Source organism: Amblyomma americanum, chromosome 4 (genome assembly GCF_052857255.1).
Source record: "Amblyomma americanum isolate KBUSLIRL-KWMA chromosome 4, ASM5285725v1, whole genome shotgun sequence".
Classification (NCBI taxonomy): domain Eukaryota; kingdom Metazoa; phylum Arthropoda; class Arachnida; order Ixodida; family Ixodidae; genus Amblyomma; species Amblyomma americanum.
This window is the reverse complement of record NC_135500.1, coordinates 109,238,288-109,263,765: the sequence shown is the minus strand read 5'-3', so window position 1 is coordinate 109,263,765 and position 25,478 is coordinate 109,238,288. Positions and strand designations below refer to the sequence as shown.

The window sequence follows — 25,478 nt, the reverse complement described above, 5'->3', positions numbered from 1 at the left end:
TGACTCAAGGGCCACAACATTTTAGAGCGGTGAGATTTCATTCATTAAATTTTACTGACATGACACTCTGAGCAGTGTCACAGCCTATGGTTTCGTTTACTTATTTTTGCTAACATCCAAAAGTGTGGGCAGCATAGCAAGAAAGAACCTTAAAAAAAGTGAATCAATGAAAAATTTTAATTCATAGCCCCCCCCCACACACACACACACACGCGCGCACATGTAATCTTTATTCGCTTAAAAGCAAGCACACACACAAAAGCCGACATGTCTTTATGGGATAATACCTCTTTCGAGTACAAGTAATGGCCTGTTCCATCTGTGGAGTATTTGCGCAAGACATAAATGTGAGTCTTATACAAATTCTTCCAGTGTGCAGATATGAACATAATGCGCTTTTGAAAAGTATACTTTCCCTGGCATGTCAGAAACCGCAGACATGCACCTCCACTGCAGAGGTGCCGAGGTGCCGGGACCGTGTTTGGCCAAGATTATTTTCCCTTGCTATTCCGTTTCACTCATACCGTCGGTAGTCGCGGCAGGCAGTGTCATTCGTCAACGTCGGCATCGAATGCGCGGCTGACTAATGGCAGGAGAGCTAAACTGCGAAAAGAACCGTAAAATATTTACTGTCTCCGAAAGTGTGAACTGGTCGGTGCAACATTGCGAAATAGTTTCCGGTGATTTAGGTGGAACATTCAACAGCTCAGTGGTGGACAATATACTTGTGTACGTGCATGCGTGTATGTGCGCGTATGTTTGTTTGTCTGAGTCTTTTTAGAGGTGAATTAAAGCAACATCAGATGTCTTCATTAGTTGCAGGCACATAGCCGGAAAAACAAGAATAAAATAAAATAAAAGGCATGCGTTCTAAATAAATCTCAAATTTTATGAGTCGTATCTTACCTAAAACGGCTAGAAAGACAACATTTGTGTCTCCTTCCCTTATATCATTATGTCATTCTTAACAATCCAAGCACTCCGAGGTGCCAAGAATCTGGCAGTGTTGTAGCCTATTTTTCTGCGCTAGAAAGTCTCAAAAGAGATGTGCTACACTCCTTAATTCCTGGAAGTTGTAATATTAGGTCCCGATTCTGCGTGTGGACGCATCTTTAGCTAAAATATGTGACATGCATGCCCAGATGATGGCGCAAAGATAGTGACTGTTGCAGTACACTATAGCAGTGACTTGCCGTGTGCTTTTCGAATGGCATTGTAGCCACGAATTTTTCACAAAGCAAGACATCCTAACTGGGCATTTCAAGGTGCTTTGTCAATGTCCCCTCATTGCCCTATATATCTGTCGTTATGTCGGTTATGTTCGCTCGGACACTCTGCAAGAGGTCAGTTTTCGCACCCTGCTCCTCTTACCGCCACGACAAAAAAGGTGGATAGCGTAAGACACGCTGTGGTGAGACCGCAAAAAAAGAAAGATGACGCTAAGTTGAGCGCTCCGCGTCGCAAGCACTTCCTGATATAATATCCAATACAGCTCCCAAAGTTGTACATTTACTGTTACGCCAGCGCGGGCTATGCTATTTTCGTCCGATCCGAACATAAAACGTCTCTTCCATGTCTCCTCCCCAGGCTCTAGCGCACTGCATTTGAGCCTTTGCTTGTGGTCGTTTAGTGGCGACCTCTAGCGGCCCTCGCGGTAGCGGCAGCGACGGCTTCGATGAGTGCAGCCCGGAAGCCAGCTTTCTCGAGGGCCCACAGCCCTTCGCAGGTGGTCCCAGCCGGAGAGCTGACGTCATCCTTTAGCGAACCGGGATGCCGGCCCGTTGACAGTACCATCTTGGCCGCACCCTGCAACCGCGCAGATGTGTCCGTCCATTCGATTATTAATATCAGCGGCAGATCTGGAGGTAAAATAATCCATCAAAGTGCGTCGCCACTCATTCGAGCAGGCGCTCTCAGGCTGCGCGGAGAATGTGATTTATTGCTCCTGTTCTCTTCTACATGCTTTTACCATGTTCCTGGTTTCTAATACAGCGCTGATGGACCCTGTTGCAGCCGCAATTCGTAGGCTGGACTGGGCGAACCTCCAGGCACACAAGCTGGAGTTTTTATCAATTCGTTTTCGTGCTACTATATCTACCCCAGCTGGCCCAGTTGGTAGAGCGACTGCTCCGGCGAGAGGATGGTCCTGGGTTCGAACCCCGGACCAGGACGAATTATTCTTCAACTACGAAGTTTCTGTTCAAGCTGTATAGCTTTACTTTGTAGCCGCATGACTGCGCTTGCGTGGATGCTAAGGAGTAATGGCCCCTTTATTACAAATCTATTCCACCTTCGGGTATCCCTCTAAACATTGGACTAATAAATATGTTGAGCCCACCCCTCGATGCTGAGGCCAATCCCTCGATGTCGCAAATACGTCGATACCTTTACAGCCAAACACGGCATCATGTCGAAATAGCTGTGCCACTTTTCCGTCGCGTGGGTTATGCCTCCCCTCACTTTATTCTAACGGGGTCCACCAGATTCCAAAGTGTCATAATACACCGTTTTTTATGCAATCCGGAGCACATTTCGCACGTAATAGGTACTGCGGAGATCAATAGTACATATAAACAAACTCAGCATGGAAAATTAGGGCAGTTGCCCCTGAACCCCTTTCGCCGCTTTACCATGCATTTCTCGTTTCATCTTCTTACCCCTTTATAAAAATATATTAACGGTAGTCAAGATTTTGCTACAACAAAGTCGAAATCGCACCCATAAGTTCTGCACGCCCGTCACAACCCAGTTGTTTTTTTAACTAATGTGTCAAGCTTCTTTGTGTCAAACGCACACAGTTTATCTCGTTATTCTGACCGGCAGGTAAGACATTAACAGGATTTTACTTTTTCGTATGCTCACCATGACAGTGTTGGCAGCCAGCCTGTAGGACAGGTCTCTTGGCATGCCTTGCCTCACACCGCCATCAGCCAGGGCTTCGATCAAAACGAAGACCTGGAACGAGCACAAAACGGCGTTTTGAGCTTCTAAAAGAAAAGGCACCATAAAACTTCGTCACAACGCGTATTAGAAGTCCTGCCAGCTTTCATCAGTAAATTGAGCTTGAACACGTAATATTCTACACTAATGTTTGAAACCTGCCTTTCATACGACGTAGTATTATGATTGGTTAGATGCATTGCACAAAGTGAATTACTCGCGACACTTTAAGTGTGCTTATCACCATATGAGAAAAAGTATCTTTTGGGCCGTTAGCTGTATTGTTCCGCAAATTATGAATGTTGATTAGAAAAATCGCACTTCTCGTTAATGAAGCAAGCTAAGCACTTGTGATTCCTTCCTCTTACGAGCGATAAAACTTGGCCCTGTACCCTTGGAAAAGAGGAAACGATAGCGGCTTGCATAAGTCTGCCACTTCCGTCATGACCGCCCTTGCAAGCCTCACAGTAAACGTCTTTCTGCGGGCTTTCCATGGTTTCTAATGCGCTCTCTTTCGTCTCTTTTGAGCACTCCCTGCTTCACCCTTGTGTACAGCACTCGATTGACGCACTTCCCTGCCTTTAAATCGAGGCCTCGACGCAGCTTCTAGCATTTAGAGGCAACTTTAGCGCGGAAGTAAAGCCGCACAGACCTGCAAGCAAGGTAGGTACAAGCAACGTTGACCGGAACTCGCCAGCTGATTTCTAATTTCAGTTTTTATTGAACGGTGCACACTGCTCGACCACTCTGTACACAAGGGTGACGAAGACTCTACATGCCCATTCAAGCAAAACTCTGAAGTTGGCGAAAAAGTGTAAACAACCACAGCGTTCAGGCGATAATCTGCACTTGCATCTGGACTCCCTGCTCAGAGCTTCCCAATAAACATTCGGAGGCCGTCGATGCATGTCCGACGCCCAACCGTAGCCGTCACTCGCAGGCAGAACGGAAGCGAAATGAGACATCGGATCTCGCACGTGACCCCCGCACTTGAAGCAACAGTGTGTCTTCGTCTCCCTTTGTAGACGATGTTTCTGTTTAGACACATGCAGTGGCCTGACAAACAGTCACAGCACAAGCAAAGAATGGGTGCTGCTCACGTATGCCGGCCCGCTGCCGCTGAGTCCTGTGGCGGCGTCCATGAGCGACTCGGGCACCTCCTCGCAATGTCCCACGCTGTCCAGCAGCCTGGACACGAGGCTTGCGTCGTCGGCGGTGGCTGTGCCGCCACGCGAGAACACGCTGGCACCCTGACGCACCAGGCACGGTGTGTTGGGCATCACTCGAATCACGCGCGTACCTGAGGGAAGCCTCTGCACGGAATGGATGGGTGTGTGTGGGTTGGAGGGGCCAGTGACAGTTGTCGCCCGTTGAATATAACAAAATATGGAGACATGTTCCATCTCACTCAACGAAAAACGGGACAAGATAGAGAGAAACAACACACACAGCACCGAACTTACAACTGAGTGTATTTCATGCGAAAGCGCAATAAATACGGGAAGTACACATAAAATAAACTAAAAAAACACTATGATATAAGATTGATACTATTGCAGGTCAATATCTGTAAAGGCTATCTCTTTTCTCCAACAATCCAACTGGCCCAACAATCCTCCCTTTTCCATCTCACTCCTTCTTGCAGTGGTGTGGAAACTAGGAGCGCGAGACGGTGGTTTTGAGCCTACCACACACGTCTACAAGCTGTCGCCAAGCGTCCATAGGCTCCGATTTACTGCGTGAGGAAGTGAGATGGAATAAATATCGCAACTCCAAACTGGGCCATAGATACTTAGCAGATGCGGCGTTGCCAAAAGGTGCACCAAGCTGTCAGCGCGCTCTGCGCAGAATACTGCAATACGTGCAAGCTTCTAAGAATGAGCAGCCATATCGGCAGGCTACCGCAGCCACGGCCTGCCTGCCCACTCGGACCAGTACCTGCTGCACCCTGGGCGCAGCCAGACCCAGGCCTTCCGGCTGCTGCTGGAATTTCTCCAGACAACCGGACTGGCCTCTCGGCTGTAAGCCGGATCCTCCCCGAGTCGGCCTCCCAAGTCGACTCCCGCTCCCAGAGCCCCAACCCCCCTAGTGCGCTGCGCAGGGACCACCCAAGGCACCAGAGACGGGGCCACTACGGCCTGGGAAGTGACGCCCCCGGTTGACCGATGGCGACGCTCACCACTGCACGCGACGCAAGCGAATACCCCCCCACCCTCCACATCACCTCTCTCCATCCCCGCTCCAAGCAGTGCCCCCAAGATAAGGGTGGCAGAAGCCGAGCACATTCCCCTCACGTAGCCTCAAAAAGTCCTTCCCGTGCTGACGTCAGCGCACACAAACACACGCTAGCAAGCGAAAAATTTGGCTATTGCAAGGCCAAATAACTTAATTTTTTCACCACAGCTGCGAATAAATATAAATAAAGAGACAAAATAAATGCTGTCTCTAGCTAGTTTAATTTTGCAAGAACAATTCAACGAAGCCATCAAAACAAACGCTCTCTGGAATTAGTACTACTCCCCCTGGTTATTCGCATGCGGCACTGTCACACATTTAACGCAGGCATTGAAACCTCGCTTTCTTTTATTGTGGACTTCATGGCCCTAATTTGGACTCCATATTTACATTTACATAAAACCTACAAACCATCTTTCTCCTTAACTCTTACATAACACAGTATGTTGGATACGAATAGCGATGATCGCATATAGCATGTCTGAAATTCCGTATGTCTAATCTTAATTAGAAGCCTCACTAGCTGAGGTACGAAATTTGCGACTAAGTATGGCATAATAACGCTTCATTGATACGTTCCACGCTCATTTAATAAACTAGCAACAGGTGGGCCAAATGCAAAGACAAGCTGTGAGCTTAAAAAATCTCTCAGAGCCTCCGAGTTTTTAAATGGTTTGTTTTGTTCTTGTTTTTCACCACTGTAACTTGAAGTTCGGATTGCTGTTATTTACTTTTTTTTTCTCTCAAGTGACCCAAGACACTCCCAGTCGACACATCTGATGCGCGGTTCAATCCCGGGTTCGCGGTGGTCGAATTTCGATGGAGGGGAAATTCTAGAGGCCCGTGTGCTGTGCAATGTCAGTGCACGTTAAAGAACCCCAAGTGGTCTAAATCTCCGTAGCCCTTCACTACGGTGTCCCTCATAGCCTGAGTCACTTTGGGACGTTAAACTACCATAAACCATAAGCAATCTGATGCTTAGCAGGGCTGACTTATGAATCGGTCCTGTTTGTGCATAATAAAACCTGTATTTTAAATACTCCACATCACACCACGTTCTGCCTCAAGGTGATTCCGTGCACCTAATGATCTGGCATTCAAGCTAATCTCTCCACGGCAGACGTGCGCCTTGGCGGCCCTGTTTCGTACCACTATTTCACGCCTGTTTCGCACCTATTCTGCGCAGCGTAATTTCAGTTTCTCCGCCTTCGCAGCTCTCTGAATCGCCTCTCTCAGTTTATCCTCCCCGACGTTCAGGCAAATGCAACGTTAGCCGCACTTGCGCTAGAAATATTAATGTCACCCGACGCCTTTATTTACCCATGAATTCTGCCCATTCGTGCCTGTATGAATGTGCGAAATAAGTTACCCATGAAGTCTGCCCATTCGTGCCTGTATGAATGTGCGAAATAAGATATATAAAAATGAAAGCTCACTCCATCATTGAGCCGAATCACCTGGAAAGATTCCGGACATTTCGCCGCATACAACCAATGAGCGCGCCGTGATGTTAGATTTCTCCAATCCTCCCCTCTCTTCAAGAAAAAAAAAGGAAAAAGTTTATTAGCTCAGCTACATCCATAGTCAAGTTGTAGGCTACAGATGCCTATGACTTGCAGTCTCGTATTAATCGCAATCATAAAGGTGATAGATTCAGCTGCCGGAAAGAATTTGTTTCCCGGAACTAGAAATACAGTGTATTTCACCGAACACTTACTTGCTCGCATACGCTTTTATTCATACACCCAGGTGTACAGGAGGACAAAAGAAAGTCGTTTTACGACGGCTTCAGGAGTCCCTGACCCCCAAAATACAGCGACAGCAGAAAGTATAAAGCCATGCTGAAAAAATAGTTTTAATCGGCCTATTAGATGTCAGCATACGCAAACACAGAAATTTATACATGCCGTTATACACATAAGCACAAGAACACGCACACATATGCACACACACAAGAAAAATCATCCAAGAATGTACATTAGATTTTGGACACCTGTTATAACTCAGAGAGGGGCACTTTCGCAATATCGATGTTTAACCTACTGTAGTCATTTATAATCCTTGTTAAAGTGTTTTGGAGCATTTGTCGACCGTAGTTGTCACGGAATTTTAGGATTTTCCACTGTTCGGTGCTTCTTACGGGATATGGCCGATCACTGTTAAGACGGGGTTGCCTTCGGCGTAGCATTGTCACAGGAGGTGGACACCAGAGAAGAGCTGTGTGAGCTATAGTCGGATACAGTTTAAGAACGAAGCGATTTTTCTCCGTCAAAAGACCCCCTTCAAGGCAATGGTGTCGGCCTATTCTAATGACCCTACTAGCGCGACAACGCAGGGGGCGGTGCGACAATGCAGGGAAGGGACTATCCCTGACCATGGACGGAGAGGACTAACCCCTTTCATCTGCCACTCCCTCCATTGCCACGCTAGCAAGCTCATGAAAATTAGCTGACGCTATTGGCTGGAAGCGGGTCCTTTGACTGGCAAAAGCCGCTTCGTTCTTAAGCAGAAACTAATCATTTTTTATTATTACAGGTAGGCACCTCATTAGAATCAGAGATTTGTAGCTCGCCATTAGGAATTCCTGCCCCGTACACGCGCCAAATCAAAACAGCTGGCCTGAGAAGCCCGTGCAGCGAAGCCTACCTGAAGGCTCCTGTCATGTGTTCCCTCCCCTCTCGCTGTTCCCGCCCGGACACTGCTGAAAAACTGTCTTTTTTATTTCCTGAATAACCGGTGATCATAACAGGTAATCATTACATTTACCTGTTATGTTTACATTTACCTGTTATGAGATAGATAGATAAAGAGGAGGAGGAAAAGGCAGGGATGTTAACCAGAAAGGGGTTCAGGTTGGCTACCCTGCACTGGGGAAGAGGAATTAGGGGACTAATAGGAGGAAGAGAGACGGGAAAAAAAGGCATAACACACACACGCACAACGCTGTCACAATTTGTCACTCAATCCAGTCGTTCTCAAGTAGGCAAAGAGTGCCTTGTATGCCTAGAGGGTAGTCGACTGCTGTGGCCGCGGACTGAGGATCTTTTGCTCTGTTAATGGGCGAGGTTCGAGGCGGTCCAGGGCACAACACAGTGTATGTCTTGAACTCGCAAATGCAGGGCACTCACAGAGAAGATGAGCGATGGTCCTCCACAGCTTTCACGGGCAGGGCTGTCGGCCATCCCCATCCGGAAAATATAGTGGTTTGTAAAAGCAACACCGATCCATAAACGGCATAACAATGTTGCTTCGCGACGTGCTAAGTTACGTGGAAGACGAAGGCGCAGCACAGGATCCAGTGCCTTGAGGCGGAGGTTTCAAAACTCTCCCGTGTTCCACGCTGAAAGTGTGAGCTCCAGCGCCAAAGGGCGAAGCCCACACGCCGCGTCAGGTCTTGATATTGGGATCCTCACTGGAAGTCCGTCGTTGTGAGCAGAACGCGCAGCCGCATCGGCCTGGTGAGTACCGTTAATACCACAGTGTCCTGGCAGCCATTGAAAAATGATGTCATGACCTTTGAATACGGTGCCGTGGTACAGTAGACGGTTCTCAGCAACAAGTTGTTCCTGCGACCCGCGGCGTAGCGCAGCTTGCAGGGCTTGAAGGGCTGCTTTAGAGTCGGTGAAAACCGTCCAGTCATGTGGAGGTTGTTGACTGATGAACTCTACCGCAGCCCGTAAGGCTGCGAGTTCCGCTCCAGTTGAAGATGTTGGATAGGTCGTCTTCACTTTCATGAAAATGGATCTGGCCGGTATCACCACCGACCCAGCAGAACTGGTCGAGTGAACTGATCCATCTGTATAAACATGTATGCGGGGACTGTGGTAAGAATACAGGTGATTCCATGTCAGTTGTTTGAGAGCGGGCAGTGATGCACTAGCTTTCTTCGTAATGCCAGGAATATAGAGGTGAACCCGGGGTCCATGAAGACTCCATAAGGGTGAGCACGTTCTTGACGCAGGGGTGAACTCCGATGGAAGAGATGCGCGATGGGCTTCAATGACTTTGGCGAATGCAGTACGCGGCCTAATTATTGGGAGTGTTGCGAGGTGATGACAGGGAACCCGTGTGAGGTGCCGAATATGTGTTCTCATGGTATCATTAGCAATGTATGTAGTAACAGGATGTTCCCGGGCAACAAGAACGGTTGCTTCTGTTGATGCACGTTTAGGCAGTCCAAGGCAGATGCGGAGAGCTTGCGCTTGCACACTTTGAAGGGTTTTGATATTTGTCTTTCTAATGTAACTGAATATCGGATGACTGTACCGCATGTAGCCCAGAAATAGGGAACGGTACAGTTGTAGCATCGAGCGCACTGATGCTCCCCAGGACTTTCCCCCGAGGAAGGACAGGACGTGGACAATCGCAATTAGTCTCTTTCTCATGTCGTAGATATATGAACTCCACGAGGTGTTTCTGTCGATGACAACACCAAGTAATCTGTGGCTTCTCTCACAGGGAATGGCTTCGCCATTGATGCGAATGGTGTAACGTGACATTATCTTGCGTGTAAACGCCACAACTGAACACTTTTCGGTCGAAATGTTCAGGCCCTGCAAGCGAAGATAAGATGTCAATATCGATGCAGCCTTTTGAAGCCTTGCACGAACTTGAGGACGGGTCACCCCTGATGCCCAAATACAGATTGTGGCAATACGTCGGCCAGGCCGATGAGAGCAAGGTTGAAGAGAACTGGGCTCAGCACTTTACCCTGAGGGACTCCGCGCGAATTTCGGTGTAAGAACGTTGGTCCGTCCGCCGTCAGGACAAAAAACGACCTCTGATAAATAGCTGCGTATCCAGCTGAACGTGCGGCCTCCGATCTCAGCAGCTTCCACTGCGTCCAAAATGGCCTGATGCGTTACTTTGTCGTACGCGCCCTTGATATCCAAAAACAATGTCACGGACAATCTTTTCAAACTTTTGCTGTGTTTCACCGACGTTACAAGGTCAACCACGTTGTCGACAGAAGAGCGGCCCCGTCGGAACCCAGACATGAAGGTTGGATAAATCTGATATCGCTCCAAGTGCCATTCCACGCGTGTGAGCAGCATTCTTTCCATGACTTTGCCGACGCAGCTGGCGAGTGCAATTGGACAGTATGATGAAAGGTCGAGCGGCGATTTCCCCGGTTTAAGAAGTGGAACCAGACGACTGGTCTTCCAATCATGAGGAACTATGTCAGCAGTCCATGACTTGTTACAAGTGTCCAAAAGAGCCCGTCGAGCTTCTTGGCCAAGGTTGGCAAGTGCGGAGTACGTCACACCATCGGGCCCTGGTGATGATGACCTTCTACAACAAGCCAGCGCAGCATCAAGTTCTGCCATGGAGAATAGTGCATCCATCCGAGAATCCCGTGAGGGTGAAACATTGTTGCAGTGCAGCGTTGCGCCTGGATTCGGAGGGCCTGTTATTCTTGCACAGAAATCTTCAGCTACCTCAACCACACCGCGTCTTTGGTGGAGCGCGACGGATTTGAACGGGTAGCGCTGTTGAGGGTACGTGCGAGGACCCCGAATTACACTCCAAACGCGCGACAAAGGCTTCCGTGGATCAAGTGTTTGGCAAAATGTCCTCCACTGCTGTGTTTGCAGTGCCTGAATTCTGCGCTGAATCTTCTTCTGTATGCGCCTAGCATCTCCTAGGTCTAGGCGCGACTTTGTGCGTCGGTATCTGCGCTCTGCCCTGCGCCGTTGTGATCGCAGTCGCTGCATTTCGAAGTCAAAATCGGTGTAGTTAGCGACAGGGTTAAAAGGGCAGGTGTCGTATTCCATGGCCTCCTTAATTTTTTGTTCAAGACCGGTAGAGAAGCCCTCTGTGCAAGCAGCCTCCATAAGTAATTTAAAAACTGTCCAGTCAATGCACTACCTACACGTGGCTGGGGAAAATGTGGAATGGCCGGTAATAATCAGATAGGTCATGATATGGTCGCTGTCATGGGTTTCTACATCCGAAAACCACCGGGCGCTGTTGGTAAGGCACTGTGAAATGGAAGTCAAGTCCACGCCGCTGCTATAAGTCACCCCTCGAATATAGGTCAGGCTTCCGTCATTAAGGCACTGGAGATCATGGTCAGAGGTGAAGGACACAAGCTGTCTTCCCCTAACGTCCATCCTAACGCTACCCTACATGGTGTGATGAGCATTGAAGTCACCCATAATTACCTACGGAGCAGGTGTAGCTGCAATCAAACCACTCAACCTTCTGGCGTCGAAACGACTTGATGGCGCCAAGTACACCGCCAGTAGCGCAAACGTCAGGTCTCGGCTCTTCACAGTCAGGCAAACGTACTGATTGTCTTCGTTCGGAGGAACCGAATGTTGTACATATGTAAGTTCACGTCGAATGTAGACGATGACTTTGCTGAATCTGTTGTGCGTGGGTGATGCAAATGCCTCGTAACCGGATATTCGCAAAATTGCCGGGATCGTTGGTTGACAAATCACAAGAATGGGGAAGTGATTCTCGTTGACGTAGTGCCGTAAATCGGAAATGCGAGACTGGAGTCCACGAGCATTCCATTGGAAAATGAGAGCTTGCTTGACTTTCTTTTGAAAAGACAGGTGCGAAGAATTCATGATGCCTTCTACTGTAGAGCCGCAAGAACTGGATGTAGCGCATCCAGCACTTGAACTGCGCTATTTGCTGTTGGCGTACGTTGGCTGGAAAGCAGAGCACGCATGGCATTCATTAGTGACGTTAGCATTGCAATCACTTGCATATCTGGGCCATGGCCTTGATCGTGCCTGTTGGCTGGATCAGTCGTAGGCGCTGCAGACTGCCCTGAATGCGCCCACATCCCTGACACAGTAGGCGTAGAAGGCTTTGGCAGTGGTGGCCAAGTTGCATCTGAGGCAGCAGGTACAGCCTCACCAAGCGCCGGGCTTCCGTGATTTGGTACGGTTTTTGGTGGAGGCGGACAAGCTGCAGTTGCGTTTGGGGCATTCTTCTCAAATGTGACTGCTTTCTTTAACGACCTTCGGCGGCGCGAACGACGTCGTCGCACCTTTGCGGCGGGTTCTTTGTGCGTAGAATGGTCTCGCACCATTTGCTTCAGTACCGCCTGCTCGGTCTTTAGACGGGGGCAGTCTTTCAAGGAAGAGTCATGAGGGCCGTGGCAGTTGGCGCACTTCAAGGTAGTCGCGCGGCAAACGTCCCCGCTGTGTGACTCGGAACATCGCGGGAACACGATGGAGTTGATGCAGACGCCGCTCACGTGGCCGATACTCATGCACTTCCTGCATTGAAGTGGCTTAGGTACAAAAGGTCGAACTGGATGACGAAAGTGTCCAACCTTCACGTATGATGGTATGCAGTCACCTTTGAAGGTCAGCTTGATGCATGTAGATCTTCCTAACCGCTGAACTTGAATGATGGAAATGCCGTTGGTTGCCGGCTTGATCAACATGAGTAAATCTGCGTCACAGATGGCGATGTGGACGTTGTAGATTACGCCAGCCGTAGTGCCGCTGTCCTGGAGAATAAGGGGGCGTACACTGATGTTGCCGAGTTTGGTGATTGCGGTTAAACTCTCTAGTGCACTTCTCTCCACCACATCAATGGCAATGACGTTTTTGAACGGGTTTATTCTGACATCTTTAATGCCTCCCGGTACGAGGCTCTCCAGATAAATAGAGATGGCTTGCCTGTCCAAGAGGTTCAAGTTGTCCGTTGGGTTCAACGGCACAAACAAGGCTGTATGCGCCGAGCAACTTCGCGCCGTGATGATCGTTAGCGTGCTTCATGAGGACACCGTTGACGTGCTCGATGAGGACGATTCGTCTTGTCTACGCAGTCTGCGCTTGGCCTTCTTGCCAACAACCGGTATGAAACCATCGTCGGCCGAGGACGAAGAGTCTTCACTTGGCACCGAGTACACAACAGGGCACTGGCTGCCCGAGTCACTCTGGCAGTGCAGGCGCTTCCACTGGGCTGCTGCTGCCGACCAACCCGGTTCCAATAGAGGCCAGCAGCCTCCACTTCCATCGCCGTGGCAATAAGGGAGCGGCGCCTCCCTGATTATAGCACAAATTACCAAAAAACTGCAGAGACGTGAATGCAGCGTTCTGATCTTACCTGTTATGATTTAACTTTACATTTACCTGTTATGAAGCTTTACCTGTTATGAGCGGCATTGACATTTAGGAAATTGATGTCGAATAAATTGCTGATGGCCTAGCCCTGCTAGGCCAGGATATACGTAGCGTAATAGCGGCGACATCTGGTTCGGAAGAGTTAATATATGAAAGGCGTGCATTCACTCATCATCATCATCATCATCATCATCATCGTGATCATCAGCCTGACTACATCTACTGCAGGGCAAAGACATCTCCCACGTCTCTCCAATTAGCCCTGTCCTTTGCCAGCTGCCCCCACCCTATGCCTGCAGATTTCCTAATCTCATCCGCCCACCTAACCTTCTGCCGCCCCCTGCTACGCTTGTCTTCTCTTGGAATCCACACCGCTACCCTTAAGGACCAGCGGTTATCTTGCGTTCGCCGTACATGCCCTGCCCAAGACCATTTCTTCCTCTTGATTTCGACTAGGATGTCATTAACACGCGTTTGTTCCCTCACCCACTCTGCCCGCTTCCGGCCACTTAACGTTACACCTATCATTTTCCTTTCCATGGCTCGCAGTGCTGTCCTTAACTTAACCCTTTTCTTTAGCCTCCACGTTTCTTCCCCCTAAGTGAGTACCGGTAAGGTACAGCTGTTGTACACTTTTCTCTTGAGGGATATTGGTAACCTGCTATTCATGATCTGAGAGAACCTGCCATATGCGCTCCACCCCATTCGGCTACTTCGGCTACTTTAACTATCTTATCCATATTGCTAATGACATTGCCCTCCTTGCCTCTTAACGCATACATCTGGCTTTCCCTATGCCTAGTTTCGTCTTCACCGCTTTCAGGCTATCTCCGTTCTTTAGAGCATGCTCGATCCTCTCCATATTACACTTCCTGAGTTCGGATAACTTGCGCTTATTTATTTTGCGCCTTTATTCACGGTTAAACATCGAGCCGTCGTGGTGGAGTGGCAGCGTCTCCGCCTCAGACGCCAAAGGCCCTGGCTCGATTCCCAGCTTCAACACAGGGCATTTTTAATTCTAATTCACCTTTTGATGTCACTGCTCCTCGCGCATACGCAGCACGGCTCTCCTCGCATGCGCAGCACACGCATCCGAGGCTGGTCAACCTCGGCCAGTGTAGCTTACGCTACAAAACAGTCTTTCTGCTAGAACTTTATGTTGTGAAGAATGCCACCGTCCTGCCTTCCCGCCACCGGGTAGGACTCATTAGTTACTTGAAAGAATCCAAGACGCGTTCGCTTTCTTCCTGTCGTGCGTCGTCGTACCTCCTGGATGTCGGCAAGCGTGACGCCCATCGCCAGGGAGACGACCAGGTGTCGCTTCTGCACCGAGGGCCCCACTTCGTCGAGCACGCGGGGCACCACGTTAGGCTTGAGCGCCACCAGCAGAGTGTCACACTGGGCCACCACCGCGAGGTTGTCGTGGGTAGTCTGGCAGCCCAGCGCCTGGGAAGCGAATCACGACACGAGTTTTCTGAGGCGAACGCAATACAAAGACAAGTGGAAGCTTTGGGACGGTATGCGTAACACATAAACACGTGTTTAAGCTGTTCCTTTGCGCTTTTTTCTTTCCCGCGCAAGGAGCAATGGCAAGCATTTTTCTATACTCCAACTCGCACAATTAAACGGTACCCAGTGGCACCCTTGACTGAACATGTGGCGTACGCGAAACCTAAGCTACACCGCTACCTCCGTTGCGTGCGCCATTTATCTGTACGCAGAGTATCTGTACTTCAGCGCTTAGAACATTCACGTTAGTAAACAGCAGCAACTTAGGACTCCCTCTCAAGAACAGTCAAGACCCGAATGCCAAACTATTTTTGTTTTTATTGTTTTTATTCATGGTATGCACGACGCCAACGGTCAACAAGGGCATGAACGGGGCCAACAGTAACTGAAACCAAGGAAGCATAGCTCAAAGTTACTTTTTTCGAGAAGTGTTCATTAGAAAAGAATTTTCAGTGAGTAATTATTTTCGTACGACATACTTTAAGGCAACTAATGACGCCAATGAGAACATTGTTAATCGATGATCTCAGCATGCCCCGCGAAGTTCTCTACAAACTGAGCTACAGCTGCAGCTGCCTTCTCTTCTCTCGCATTTGTTCGCGTTACCTGCAGCCTAACCTTGTGTATGCTCAGCGTCATACAAATCCACAGCGGCGGACGCGGTACGTCCTGTTATACCACAAGTGCTACGTGGAATGTGACAGAAGGCGCAACACGGCTGGTGCATGAAAACCCTCCCCTGTCACATGGAGGTTATCAGGACCAATGCTTCGTTCAAACCAGCCCCTTAGCTTACAATGAGCAATATTTTAATTCGACGATAATACTTCTATTTTATGCACAAATTTGATCATATCTACACCAGCATCGTGCTGAAATATTATCGCTATACCTGTTATGAATTTTTATTCTGCACTTGCTGAGCTTTTTTTATTATTTAATTTGAAATTCATACTGATCTCTTTTCGTCACGGTATCATGCCATACCGAGCGGACCAAAAACTTCCAACGACCTCCCGATTGAGCCTAAACGTCTACGTCCATATTCACCATCTCTTCAATGTCCAGCTTACCAATCTTTCTTGAGAGAAGAAAAACTATAAATGTACTGATGACGTTGCATCTGCATCGGTCTTACATTACGCATATATATGTTATTCAGCGACAATGAAGGAAACTGACACCCATAAACTCACTTTTCGTCATCCGTGTTTAAGTACACATACGCAAATCATGGGGAATTACTAAATCTGTTCGACTCTGCTGACCTAAGCCTACATTTTTCTTTCGTGTGCTTGCTCTGCGTTCAGGACAAAAACAGCTGTTGGGAGTAGCAAATCAAGCAAAATTTCTTAATTCCAGTTCACTGTTGGACAAAGCTGAAATTTCTTCGGTTGGGCCCAGACTAGGTACATTTTTCACCGCTGTCAAAAGATACCCTTGGGGACAAACGTCTCCAGAACGTGTAAGGCGCGACAGAAGCACATTCCTCTGTTAATAGAGGCTGGCTGGAACTGATATTTGTTGAGGTGAAAGTTGGACTCGCTTGTATTCGTGTGAGGAAGTGAAATGACGAGACTAAAAAATCACCTGACTCCTGTTCGCCCAGGTCGCATTTCCCGGGTCTCCGATAGTACGTCGCATGGATTTATGGATTGGAGGTCGACCTTTTATTTGATGAGATATGCACGTAAACTGATAGCTGCTACCTGTGCTTATTTTAGTGTTTCGGAACTAACTGCGGTTTTCAACTAACACAGCACTGCAGATAAATCTAGTTGACGCTGTAGCGCACGTAATGAATAAAAAGTCACAGCATTCATTTATATGAGTTTGCTAAGCAACAGGCTACCACTAGCTATCCTGAGGACACTCTTCCTGGGAGTATATAAACATAACTGAAAGTCATTTATTTGAATCAGTTGAGGGAAGAGATGTGCGAAGTACTTGTGTTGTATAATATTGCAGTGCTCTTGAAAGAGGCTGTGCTCTAAATGTCATGATGGTGCGTTGTGCACGATTGTATGATTCGAACAGCCGTGCAAATTGATCGAAAATATATACGCATTATTCGTTCATGATAGATTCTCTGCAGGTCGGTGTGCTTTCTGTACCCTCGATGTCATAAATACCCAACTCTATGAAATTGTGATTTAATCTTTTGGTACCATGTAAAATCATTCACACCTATTTCACATCATAGGTGTCTAGGCCGTGGAGGCTGCTCATCTACCCACTGCGCTCTAAACTAATACAAATGTCCCAGACGTCCAGCTGGAATATCTACAGTACGTACTACATGTACGCTAATTTTATTGTTGTGGGCACGTACGTTTTTAGAAAACAAGACTAAAATTGATGTCTGCTGAAGGTGTCAAATATTGACTGTGAATATCTTATGAACGTAGATGTAATTTTTTAAGGTTTGCTGCAGGTACTGCGCATATTAATCCTCGTCGACAACCATCCATCACATTTACGAAAGTTAAACCCACAGCAGCTCAGCCGAATGGCAAGCGTCTAAAGTGGCACAGTATGCCAACCGCAAGCTCAGACACCCTAAACGTTGGAGCTAGGACAGAACTAATAGTAAAATGGTCGCCCTCCATTCGTTTGCTGCAGTGCTATCTACAGAACATAATCCTAGCGAACCCCAACATCCGCTGTACAGACCAGAAAAATCCAGACGTCTACGTCCACATATAATATCAAAGCGACGTTACAAGGACAATAATAATTATTTGTAGCGCACATGTAATTAAATATAATATATATTTTGTAACATTCGCACGGACTTTTCCAGGACGTCGGCTCGCACGCACTATGAATCTCCATTTCAGAAAACTAAACACATTTACTGGCGATACCTCAAATGTCTGTATGTACCCCAGAGTTAAAATGACATCTATTTAACGCCTGATGTGCCATGGGTAAGTTGAACATTGTGGCCAGTACCGCAAGCTTTAAATTCTATGCATAGCCAGTAATAATTCTCACAAGATATACATTTAGGTACAGTCGGCGGCAAAAGTTTATGGGGCGCAGCTTTGCGGAAAACAATGATTTCGGCGTAGTCACGCTAGACAATAACCAGAAATCAGGTATAAAAGGGCGTGCATTTTCCCCCTCCGTAATAAATACGCGGCAAATTTTGCTGGCGACTGCATATTCCGACTTGAAGTCTTTACTTGTAAGCCTTATTACATTAAATATGACATTTTCTCGGACGTGTAGAAGAAATTTCTGCGTAATTTTCACACTAAACTTATAGAGGACGTTATCTGGAAATAGGAAATAGGTTACATCAATCTCGATGGTGATTATGGATTTTTAGTCAAGGGTTCGACAGAATCCTGTCTGGCGAGGGGGAAACATACTGGATGAATAAAACGTACACTCGCCAAAAATGGTTTTTAAAATACGACGTTTCGGGACCACTACGAGTCCCTTGTTCACAATGAAGATGGACGAAATGGACCGCATCTTATAAGCGCACTTGACAGAGCAGTGATTGGGCGTAGTTATCCGGGATATTACCCTTCGTCCTGTTAATACCGGTATCCGTAGTCTGAATACAAAATGATTCTAAAAGCAGTCGGGACGATAAAGGTTCCATTGTGTCTAAGATTGTGGCATTTTCCCAGTCAATGGTGTGCTTCATTTCTTGAACATGCTCTGCTAGTGCGTTCGAAGACGTGCGACGTCGTTCTTGTGGTCTCTTAATCTTCTCTTAAAATCGCCTGACTCGCCAATGTATGATGCATCGCAGTTTTTGCAGGGGATTATGTACACAACTCCGGGGTAACGTGGGCGCTCCAGGCGATCTTTAACATGACAGAGCTGTTGTTTCAGCTTGCTGGATGACACGTGCGCAATGCGCACATCGTATTTTGGAAATATCCGTGCCAGAGCCTCACTTGTCCCCCGGGTGTAAGGTATGCTCGCGCCCTTCTGTTGTCCGATGAGTCGGGGCTCGGCAGGTTGCAGAGAGCGGCGTTCGTTTTGCAGCAGTTGTCGGGGATAACCATTCTTCTCGAGGTCGATGCGGACTTTTTTCTGCTCCGAATAGAGCAGACCGGGACTGGAGAAAAGACGAGCTGCACGTTTATATAGAGCAGGCGTGACGGAACATTTGTGGCCAATGGGGTGGGCAGATTGAAAATCCAAGTACTTCCCAGTGTGTGTGGGTTTTCGGAAAACTGTAGTGGCTAGACCATCGGGAGTGCGGAGAACAAGGACATCAAGGAAGGAAGGAAGGAAGGAAGGAAGGAAGGAAGGAAGGAAGGAAGGAAGGAAGGAAGGAAGGAAGGAAGGAAGGAAGGAAGGAAGGAAGGAAGGAAGGAAGGAAGGAAGGAAGGAAGGAAGGAAGGAAGGAAGGAAGGAAGGAAGGAAGGAAGGAAGGAAGGAAGGAAGGAAGGAAGGGAAGGGAAGGAAGGAAGGAAGGCCTCAGATGTTGCTGGCACATACCCACTACGGGGGAGTGGCCAATACACAGGCGGTTAATTGCTGGATACAGGAAAGTTTTGAGAGGAGAAGGAGTGGTAATAGGATTTAGCCGGATAGATTGGAAGACGGAAGGACAGGGGTCCTGTTAACTTGGAGATCGAAGACGGGACAATGGCTTAGTATACAATGCATCTAATGTTTCAATGTCGTACTGGCTGAGAGCGAAAAGAAGAAATTAGAATGGGAGGCGCTGCGCTCTTGAAGAAAATTTTGCACAGCAGAGCGCACACGCCTCTCGCGTCGTCCAAGCAAAGAAGCGCCAATGGAAAGAACAACCGCGGAGGACACAGGCAAGCCCAGTTGATGAAATAGAATTTGCAAAAGACGCTTCCTCAAATGAGAGAAGCGGCGACAGAACAGCAGGAAGTGATCTATTGTCTCAGGTTCGGCACAAAAAGGGCACAGTGGGGAAGCCGCCAGGCCAGATCTGTGAAGGTAGAAATTTAGAAGGGGAACCCGGCAACGCAAGCGCGCAAAAGAGACCTCTAGTCTGCGTGAGCGCCAGTCTTTGCTACTCCAAGGATGCAGAAGATGCTGATATTCGGGAGATGATGTAAGAGCCGAGGCAGAAAATTCCTATGATACTGTGTAGCTGCGAAACCTCACCGCAGCTGTATATTCACACTTTGGCAGGACAGCAACAATTGGGCCGCAGAGAGAGGCTCTTGCTAAGGAATCTGCCACCTCATTTAAGCGAAAACCCATGTGACCTGGTACCCAAAGCAACCTTATCGAATTTAAATGGGACGGAATCAGGAACTTAAAGAGGCGTAATGCCCGAGACTCAGTGGGTGAGGATAAGGAAGAGCAAATGGACAGAGAGTCTGTCATAACCACAACCTGGGAAACGGTAGTTTCTAATTTTCGTAAGGCTAAGATCACTGCTAATAATTCAGGCAGAAAAATGTGAGTGAAGTCAGGAAGACGGAGAGAAAAAGACCAATCCAGTGAAGGCGAAAAAATTCCCACACCTGCCTTCTCGCGATCCTGCGAGGCATCGGTAGCATTAAGAACATGAAAGGGAAAGGACCTTATATGCTCCTGCAACCGACCCTGAAGAAGCGAGAAGGGCTGCAGCTTTGCATTCGATGGGAAAATGTCATCGAATTCAATCTGGACAGATGATGAGTTGTTATACAATTGGCGGACATCTGTGAAATGAATATTTATGGGATCAAGGAGGGACTGCACGTAACATATCTGCGGGGTATGAAAACGAGACCAGGCAGCACTAAAAAAGGCGGAAGGTTGACTAAGAAATATTATACTGGAAGCGTTAAGAGGTGAGTCGCACATTTTTAAAACATTTTTAACTGTTAAAAGGAGAAACCTAGCTGATAACGATGGCATTCGCGCCTCAAGGTGCAGAACTGCATTGGCGACATATTTTGGAAGCCCAAGACAAAGGCGCAACGCCTTACGCTCCAACAGCACACGAGGGCGAAGTTTATAGGCAGGAGCTCCTGATAATAAAACACACCCGAACTCCAAAATTGGGCGGGTGTACATTTTATAAATTATCAGAAGTGTATGCCTTCTCATGCCTGAACTAGCACTACAAAGCCTACGCAGGATGCCAATGGCCCTAACTCCATTTGCAGAAAGTTGCTCAATGTGTGGCCACCAGGAAAGAGTAGAGTCGTATATTACGCCGAGATACATCACCGTCTGAACTTAAGGTATTATGTTATTTCTATAGGCCAGGCAGATATTTACAGGAACAGAAACTGGAAATACTAACAATGCGCATTTCTTCACATTAAGGGACAGATGAATTCTTCCTACCCAGATGTCAAGAACATTGAGGTAATTTGGCAGGGTTCGATAAAGAGTGTGAATGTCACCTGCTGTTGCAAAAAATGCAATATCGTCGGCGTACACATAAGTTTTCACATTTTGAATGCATGGAATTGAGCTTAGAAAAATGTTAAAAAGAGCAAGTGAGAGAACTGATCCTTGCGGTACACCTCTTGTCTGTGGAAATCTCCTTGAGGAAACACCATTTTAGCTGCAGTAAGATTCTCTATTTTCCAAAAAAGCAGAAATCCAGGCTACAAAATAGCTTGGGAAGTTCAGTTCCTGTAATTTTAGTAATAGAGTCGAGTGCTCAACGCTGTCGTATGCTTTACTGACATCCAAGGTGACAAGAGCAGCAAACTGTTTTCTATTGCGACCTAATTTAATACGACTCTCCGGGTCAGTATGAGCACACCAAATTGAACATCCCGGCCTGAAACCAATTTGACATGGATGCAATATAGCATTTTCTGAAATGAATGACATTACACGGCTGAGAAGGGCCCTTTCCACCAATTTCACTAGGTTCGATGTTAAGGAAATAGGGCGTATAATGTCTAAAGTTAAGCCCTCCTCTTGCTTTTTAAGCAGTGGAACTATTTCAGCAAGACACCGTTCATGCGGTATCCAAGGACCTTTAATAGAATGGTTAACTGGAGCCAACAGGTCGGCAGGAGATTCATTGAACAAAATTTTGATCATAGATGAAGGGACCTTACCGGGGCCAGGAGCCGGTGGGGATAAGCGCAGAACAATTTGCGACAGCTCAGTAATAGAGACCTCAGTGAAATCACTTCAGGTGCATGTAAATATAGTAGGAGAAGGTAAGGCAGATGTAAAGCGAAGCTCTAAGCCACACGCAATATCCTTTAAGGCCTTTTCGATGTCAGCAGGGGACTGAACGAAGGATTCAATGTTGGCAGCCGATGGAATCACCTTGTTGCGCCTCGTGAAATGAAACAAAGCTCGTTTATTTCCTGATTGTGAAAGAAAATCGTAATGATTTGTATTATACTCGTCTTTTGCACGGGCGACGGTGCGCTTAAATGTTGCTGCAACATACTTATAATCCAACCAATTTTTTGGGCATTGATTGATGAGGAGTTTCTTTCAAGCTGCTTTCCGTCGTCTATATGCACGTGAGCACTCAGCATTTTAATTTGAATTTGAATATTTATTTATTCCACACAAAAAGTGAAAAGGGAGGGTGGAGAAAAAGCTGTTTTAACACAGCTTGACAGCGCTCCATCGCCCAAAGACAAAGGCAACAGTAACAGCTTGCATATATCCCGTTACAAGATTACAGAAAAAAAAGAATAAATACTGCATACAAGACTACAGGTTTCAAAGGTTCCCAATTGTTCCAGGTTTTCCAGGTTTCCAATTGTTCGCGATTGCACCCTTGGTTCTGTTAACCAAAAATTCAGAATTTTGCCTTGCATGGTCCAGTACTGAACATAGATGTGCAGCCTTGCTTTCGGCACTTGTCTGGGCGCAAGTGTCTGAAGAGATTTGGAGGGCTGATTTTAGCGTGCCTTTAAAGCAACTGTAAATTATTAACGTGCGCTGATGTCGCTCAGGAAGAGATAATTTACACGCAAACTTTAAACTAATCGGTAGATGATCACTGTTTGTTGCATTGTCAACAGGCGCCCAAGACATATCAGACTCCTGGGGAGGAAAAAGTTAAATCCAAGGCAGAGCGGCATTGGCTCCGAACAAACGTAGGCAATCCGGAATTGTTGCAAATCAAGTTGTTGTCAGAAGCCCAATCAAATAGTCTAGAACCAAAGTTGTCTGTTTTTTAAACCCCACGTCACATGGTGCGAATTGAAGTCTGCAACTACTAAAACCTGAGAGCGGCTACTAGACATAAGTGAGTCAAGGGGCCGAGTGTCACGCACACCAGACGGGAAATATGCATTAGCTACCGTAAAGGGCTGTTGACCTTGGACGCTGAGGTCAACCGCAAGCATTTCACATTCATTGTCCGCATACTGGAAATAAATGCATGCCCTGTGGCAAAACTTTGTAGAGATGAGCACTAACAACCCTCCCCCTCGTGATGACCGGTCAAGCCGGAACAGACGGTAATTCTTGAGATGATAATTGAAATTTGAAGTTAGCCATGTTTCCTGAAAAGCAACTAAATCTGGTAGAAGCTGACTGCATAGGAAATTTAAATCTGTTGAAGCTGAGAATATAGATCGACAATTCCACTGTAGTACACTTAAGAGCCTATCATTGCGGGAGTGCCGCAGCCGCGACTGCCTTTTCTAGAATCCTGGTCTTACCATTTTGACTTGCGTTAATTTTCTTTGTCTTTGATTGGGGGCAAGATGGGCCTGCAATATTCAGAGGAGACCCACTTCGTTTCTGGACGCGAAGACCAGACTCCATATCCATACAATCAATTAAGGATGCGTCCATAACGCTATTCGAAGGAAAGGCCTGAGAGGTTTTTTGTTGCTCACATTGTTTTTGGCCCTGTGGAGCGGAATCGATTACTACAGAAGGAGGGGTAGCTTCCGTAGCCAAAAAATACAAGAGCGGAGCGGTGGAAACCTGCAGAAGAATGGTCATCTGAGCAGCTATGACCTGCGAAATGCACGTGGACACGGTTTCTATAATGCGATTCATTGCATTTGCCACAGCTTTCTCAACTGCCGCTGTAATAGCCTGGGACCAACTAGAATCCATTATGGGTGGGCATTTGGCGGCCACACTGGAGTAGGCTGAGGCTCTCTCCTTGGCTGCGGCAAAAGCCCTGCTCCGCGTGCTTCTGCGCTTGTCTATAAGCTCGAGCACCTGAACTTCTTGTGCTCGTGCAGGACAGTCAGGTGAATCAGCAGGGTGAGCACCGCTACACAAACAGCATTTCTCTTGCTGTTCAGGACATTCCTCTCTGCAATGTCGTTCCCCACAGGCACAGCAGCGTAAGGCCGATTTGCAGGCTTTGCCGCTGTGGCCAAATCGCTAGCAGTTTGGACACTGAAGGGGCCGAGAGTTAAAGGCATCTACTCGAAACACCAATGGCCACACCTTAATATCTGACGGGCAAAATATTCCTGCAAATGAGGCAATGACGGACTCCGTAGGAATTTTTACTCCGTCAACCATCCTGCTGCATCGATGGACAGCAATCACTCCTGCAGGCAAGAGGTTCTCAAGCGTTTCCGCAGGGCTCAATCGAGAGTAGACCCCTCAGACCAAGCCCTTGGAACATGCTAGATGAGGCGGAATGAATGCGCTCACCGGGTGGTTGGCGAAGGTCGTACACTTTAGCAGGTCTTCAATACAGTCTTTATCCGGCGACCTGCACAAAATAACACCACTGCCGAACTGCCTGACATCGGTAATGTGCATAAAGTGCTTCGATGTGGACTGAAGGGCCGCCTGCACTGCCTCCGGGTTGTTCAGTCGGATAGCGCCCCCATCGGAAGGCACTAAAGCGACCGGAATGCTCGAAACACCACTGCGGAAAAAGAGATCATTTGGGAGCTGGTCTTGAGGAAGAGATGCCGACCAAGGGAAAAACCCCCGGCCGGGAGAAGAAGTAGACATTAAGCTCTTGTCCCGCGCCCGATCACCCCAGAACAGGAGCAAGAAATCCTTTCGGAGACTTCTTCTTCCATTGTGAATTGAACCGTAGGTTGAAAAGAATTTAGATGGTCCATAAATGGTTTGGCGTCCCTGCGATGAATCACAGAGAAACAATCACCCACATAACGCAAGAAGAGCTTTGGACGAGTGTGGAACGATTGGAGGGCCAAACTTTCAATAGATTCGAGCGCGAGGTTGGCACAGGTCACGGATACCGACGCACCCATAGCCGTACCAAAGACGTGCTTGTAGTATTCGTTCTTGAAAATGAAATATGTGTTCTGCAGACAGAATTTCAGTAGGCGGCACAGATCAGCTGTTTCAAAAGGCGTTCGGGAAGGCAGTGATGCGTCTTCTTCCAGTACTCTCTCGCAGCATTCAACAGCGAATTCAACAGGAACGCATGTGAACATGGATTTCACATCGAAGGAGACCATGATGTCATCCTCATCAACCGCCACATCTTTCAGTTTAGTAACAAAATCAGCCGAATCTTTCACGTATGTCGGTGTTCGTCCAACAAGGGGACTAAGGACTTGATGCAGATACATGGAAAGGTTATGCAATGGCGAACGCGTGAAATCAACAATTGGCCTAGAGGTACGTCCGGTTGATGAATCATGGGTAGCCGTAAATAGCAGGTGCTGAGCCGTTGTGGCATAATAACTTGTAATAAAGGTACTTCTCTGAAGGAGGGACAAACTTGAACACATCGGTCAGCAGTTTTTGAAGCTCTGATTCTACTTTTTCCGTGGGGTCCCGCTTCAGCTTGGCGTACGTTAGAGTATCCTGCAG

General features: G+C 47.5%; 1 protein-coding gene across 1 annotated transcript; it reads right to left on the bottom strand.

Moving 5' to 3' along the window:
• Nucleotides 1–485: 485 nt before the first annotated feature.
• On the bottom strand, nt 486–14,709 carry LOC144128207 (pyrroline-5-carboxylate reductase 3-like). Its single transcript, XM_077661425.1, has 4 exons — nt 14,535–14,709; nt 4,041–4,253; nt 2,863–2,955; nt 486–1,806 (listed from the first exon to the last, which is right to left on the bottom strand). Exons 1-4 carry the CDS (start codon nt 14,562–14,564, stop codon nt 1,627–1,629), a joined length of 516 nt encoding a protein of 171 aa, XP_077517551.1. The 5' UTR covers nt 14,565–14,709; the 3' UTR covers nt 486–1,626.
• Nucleotides 14,710–25,478: the final 10,769 nt, after the last annotated feature.

What these genes read in the sequence shown, in the direction of transcription:
- LOC144128207 (XM_077661425.1), bottom strand. Translation starts at nt 14,564, where the DNA reads ATGGGCGTCACGCTTGCCGACATCCAGGAG. An exon ending in CGCTTGCCGACATCCAGGAG is followed by an intron (nt 4,254 to 14,534) that starts GTACGACGACGC and finishes CATTCCGTGCAG; the next exon opens with AGGCTTCCCTCAGGTACGCG. An exon ending in GCGGCAGCGGGCCGGCATAC is followed by an intron (nt 2,956 to 4,040) that starts GTGAGCAGCACC and finishes TGCTCGTTCCAG; the next exon opens with GTCTTCGTTTTGATCGAAGC.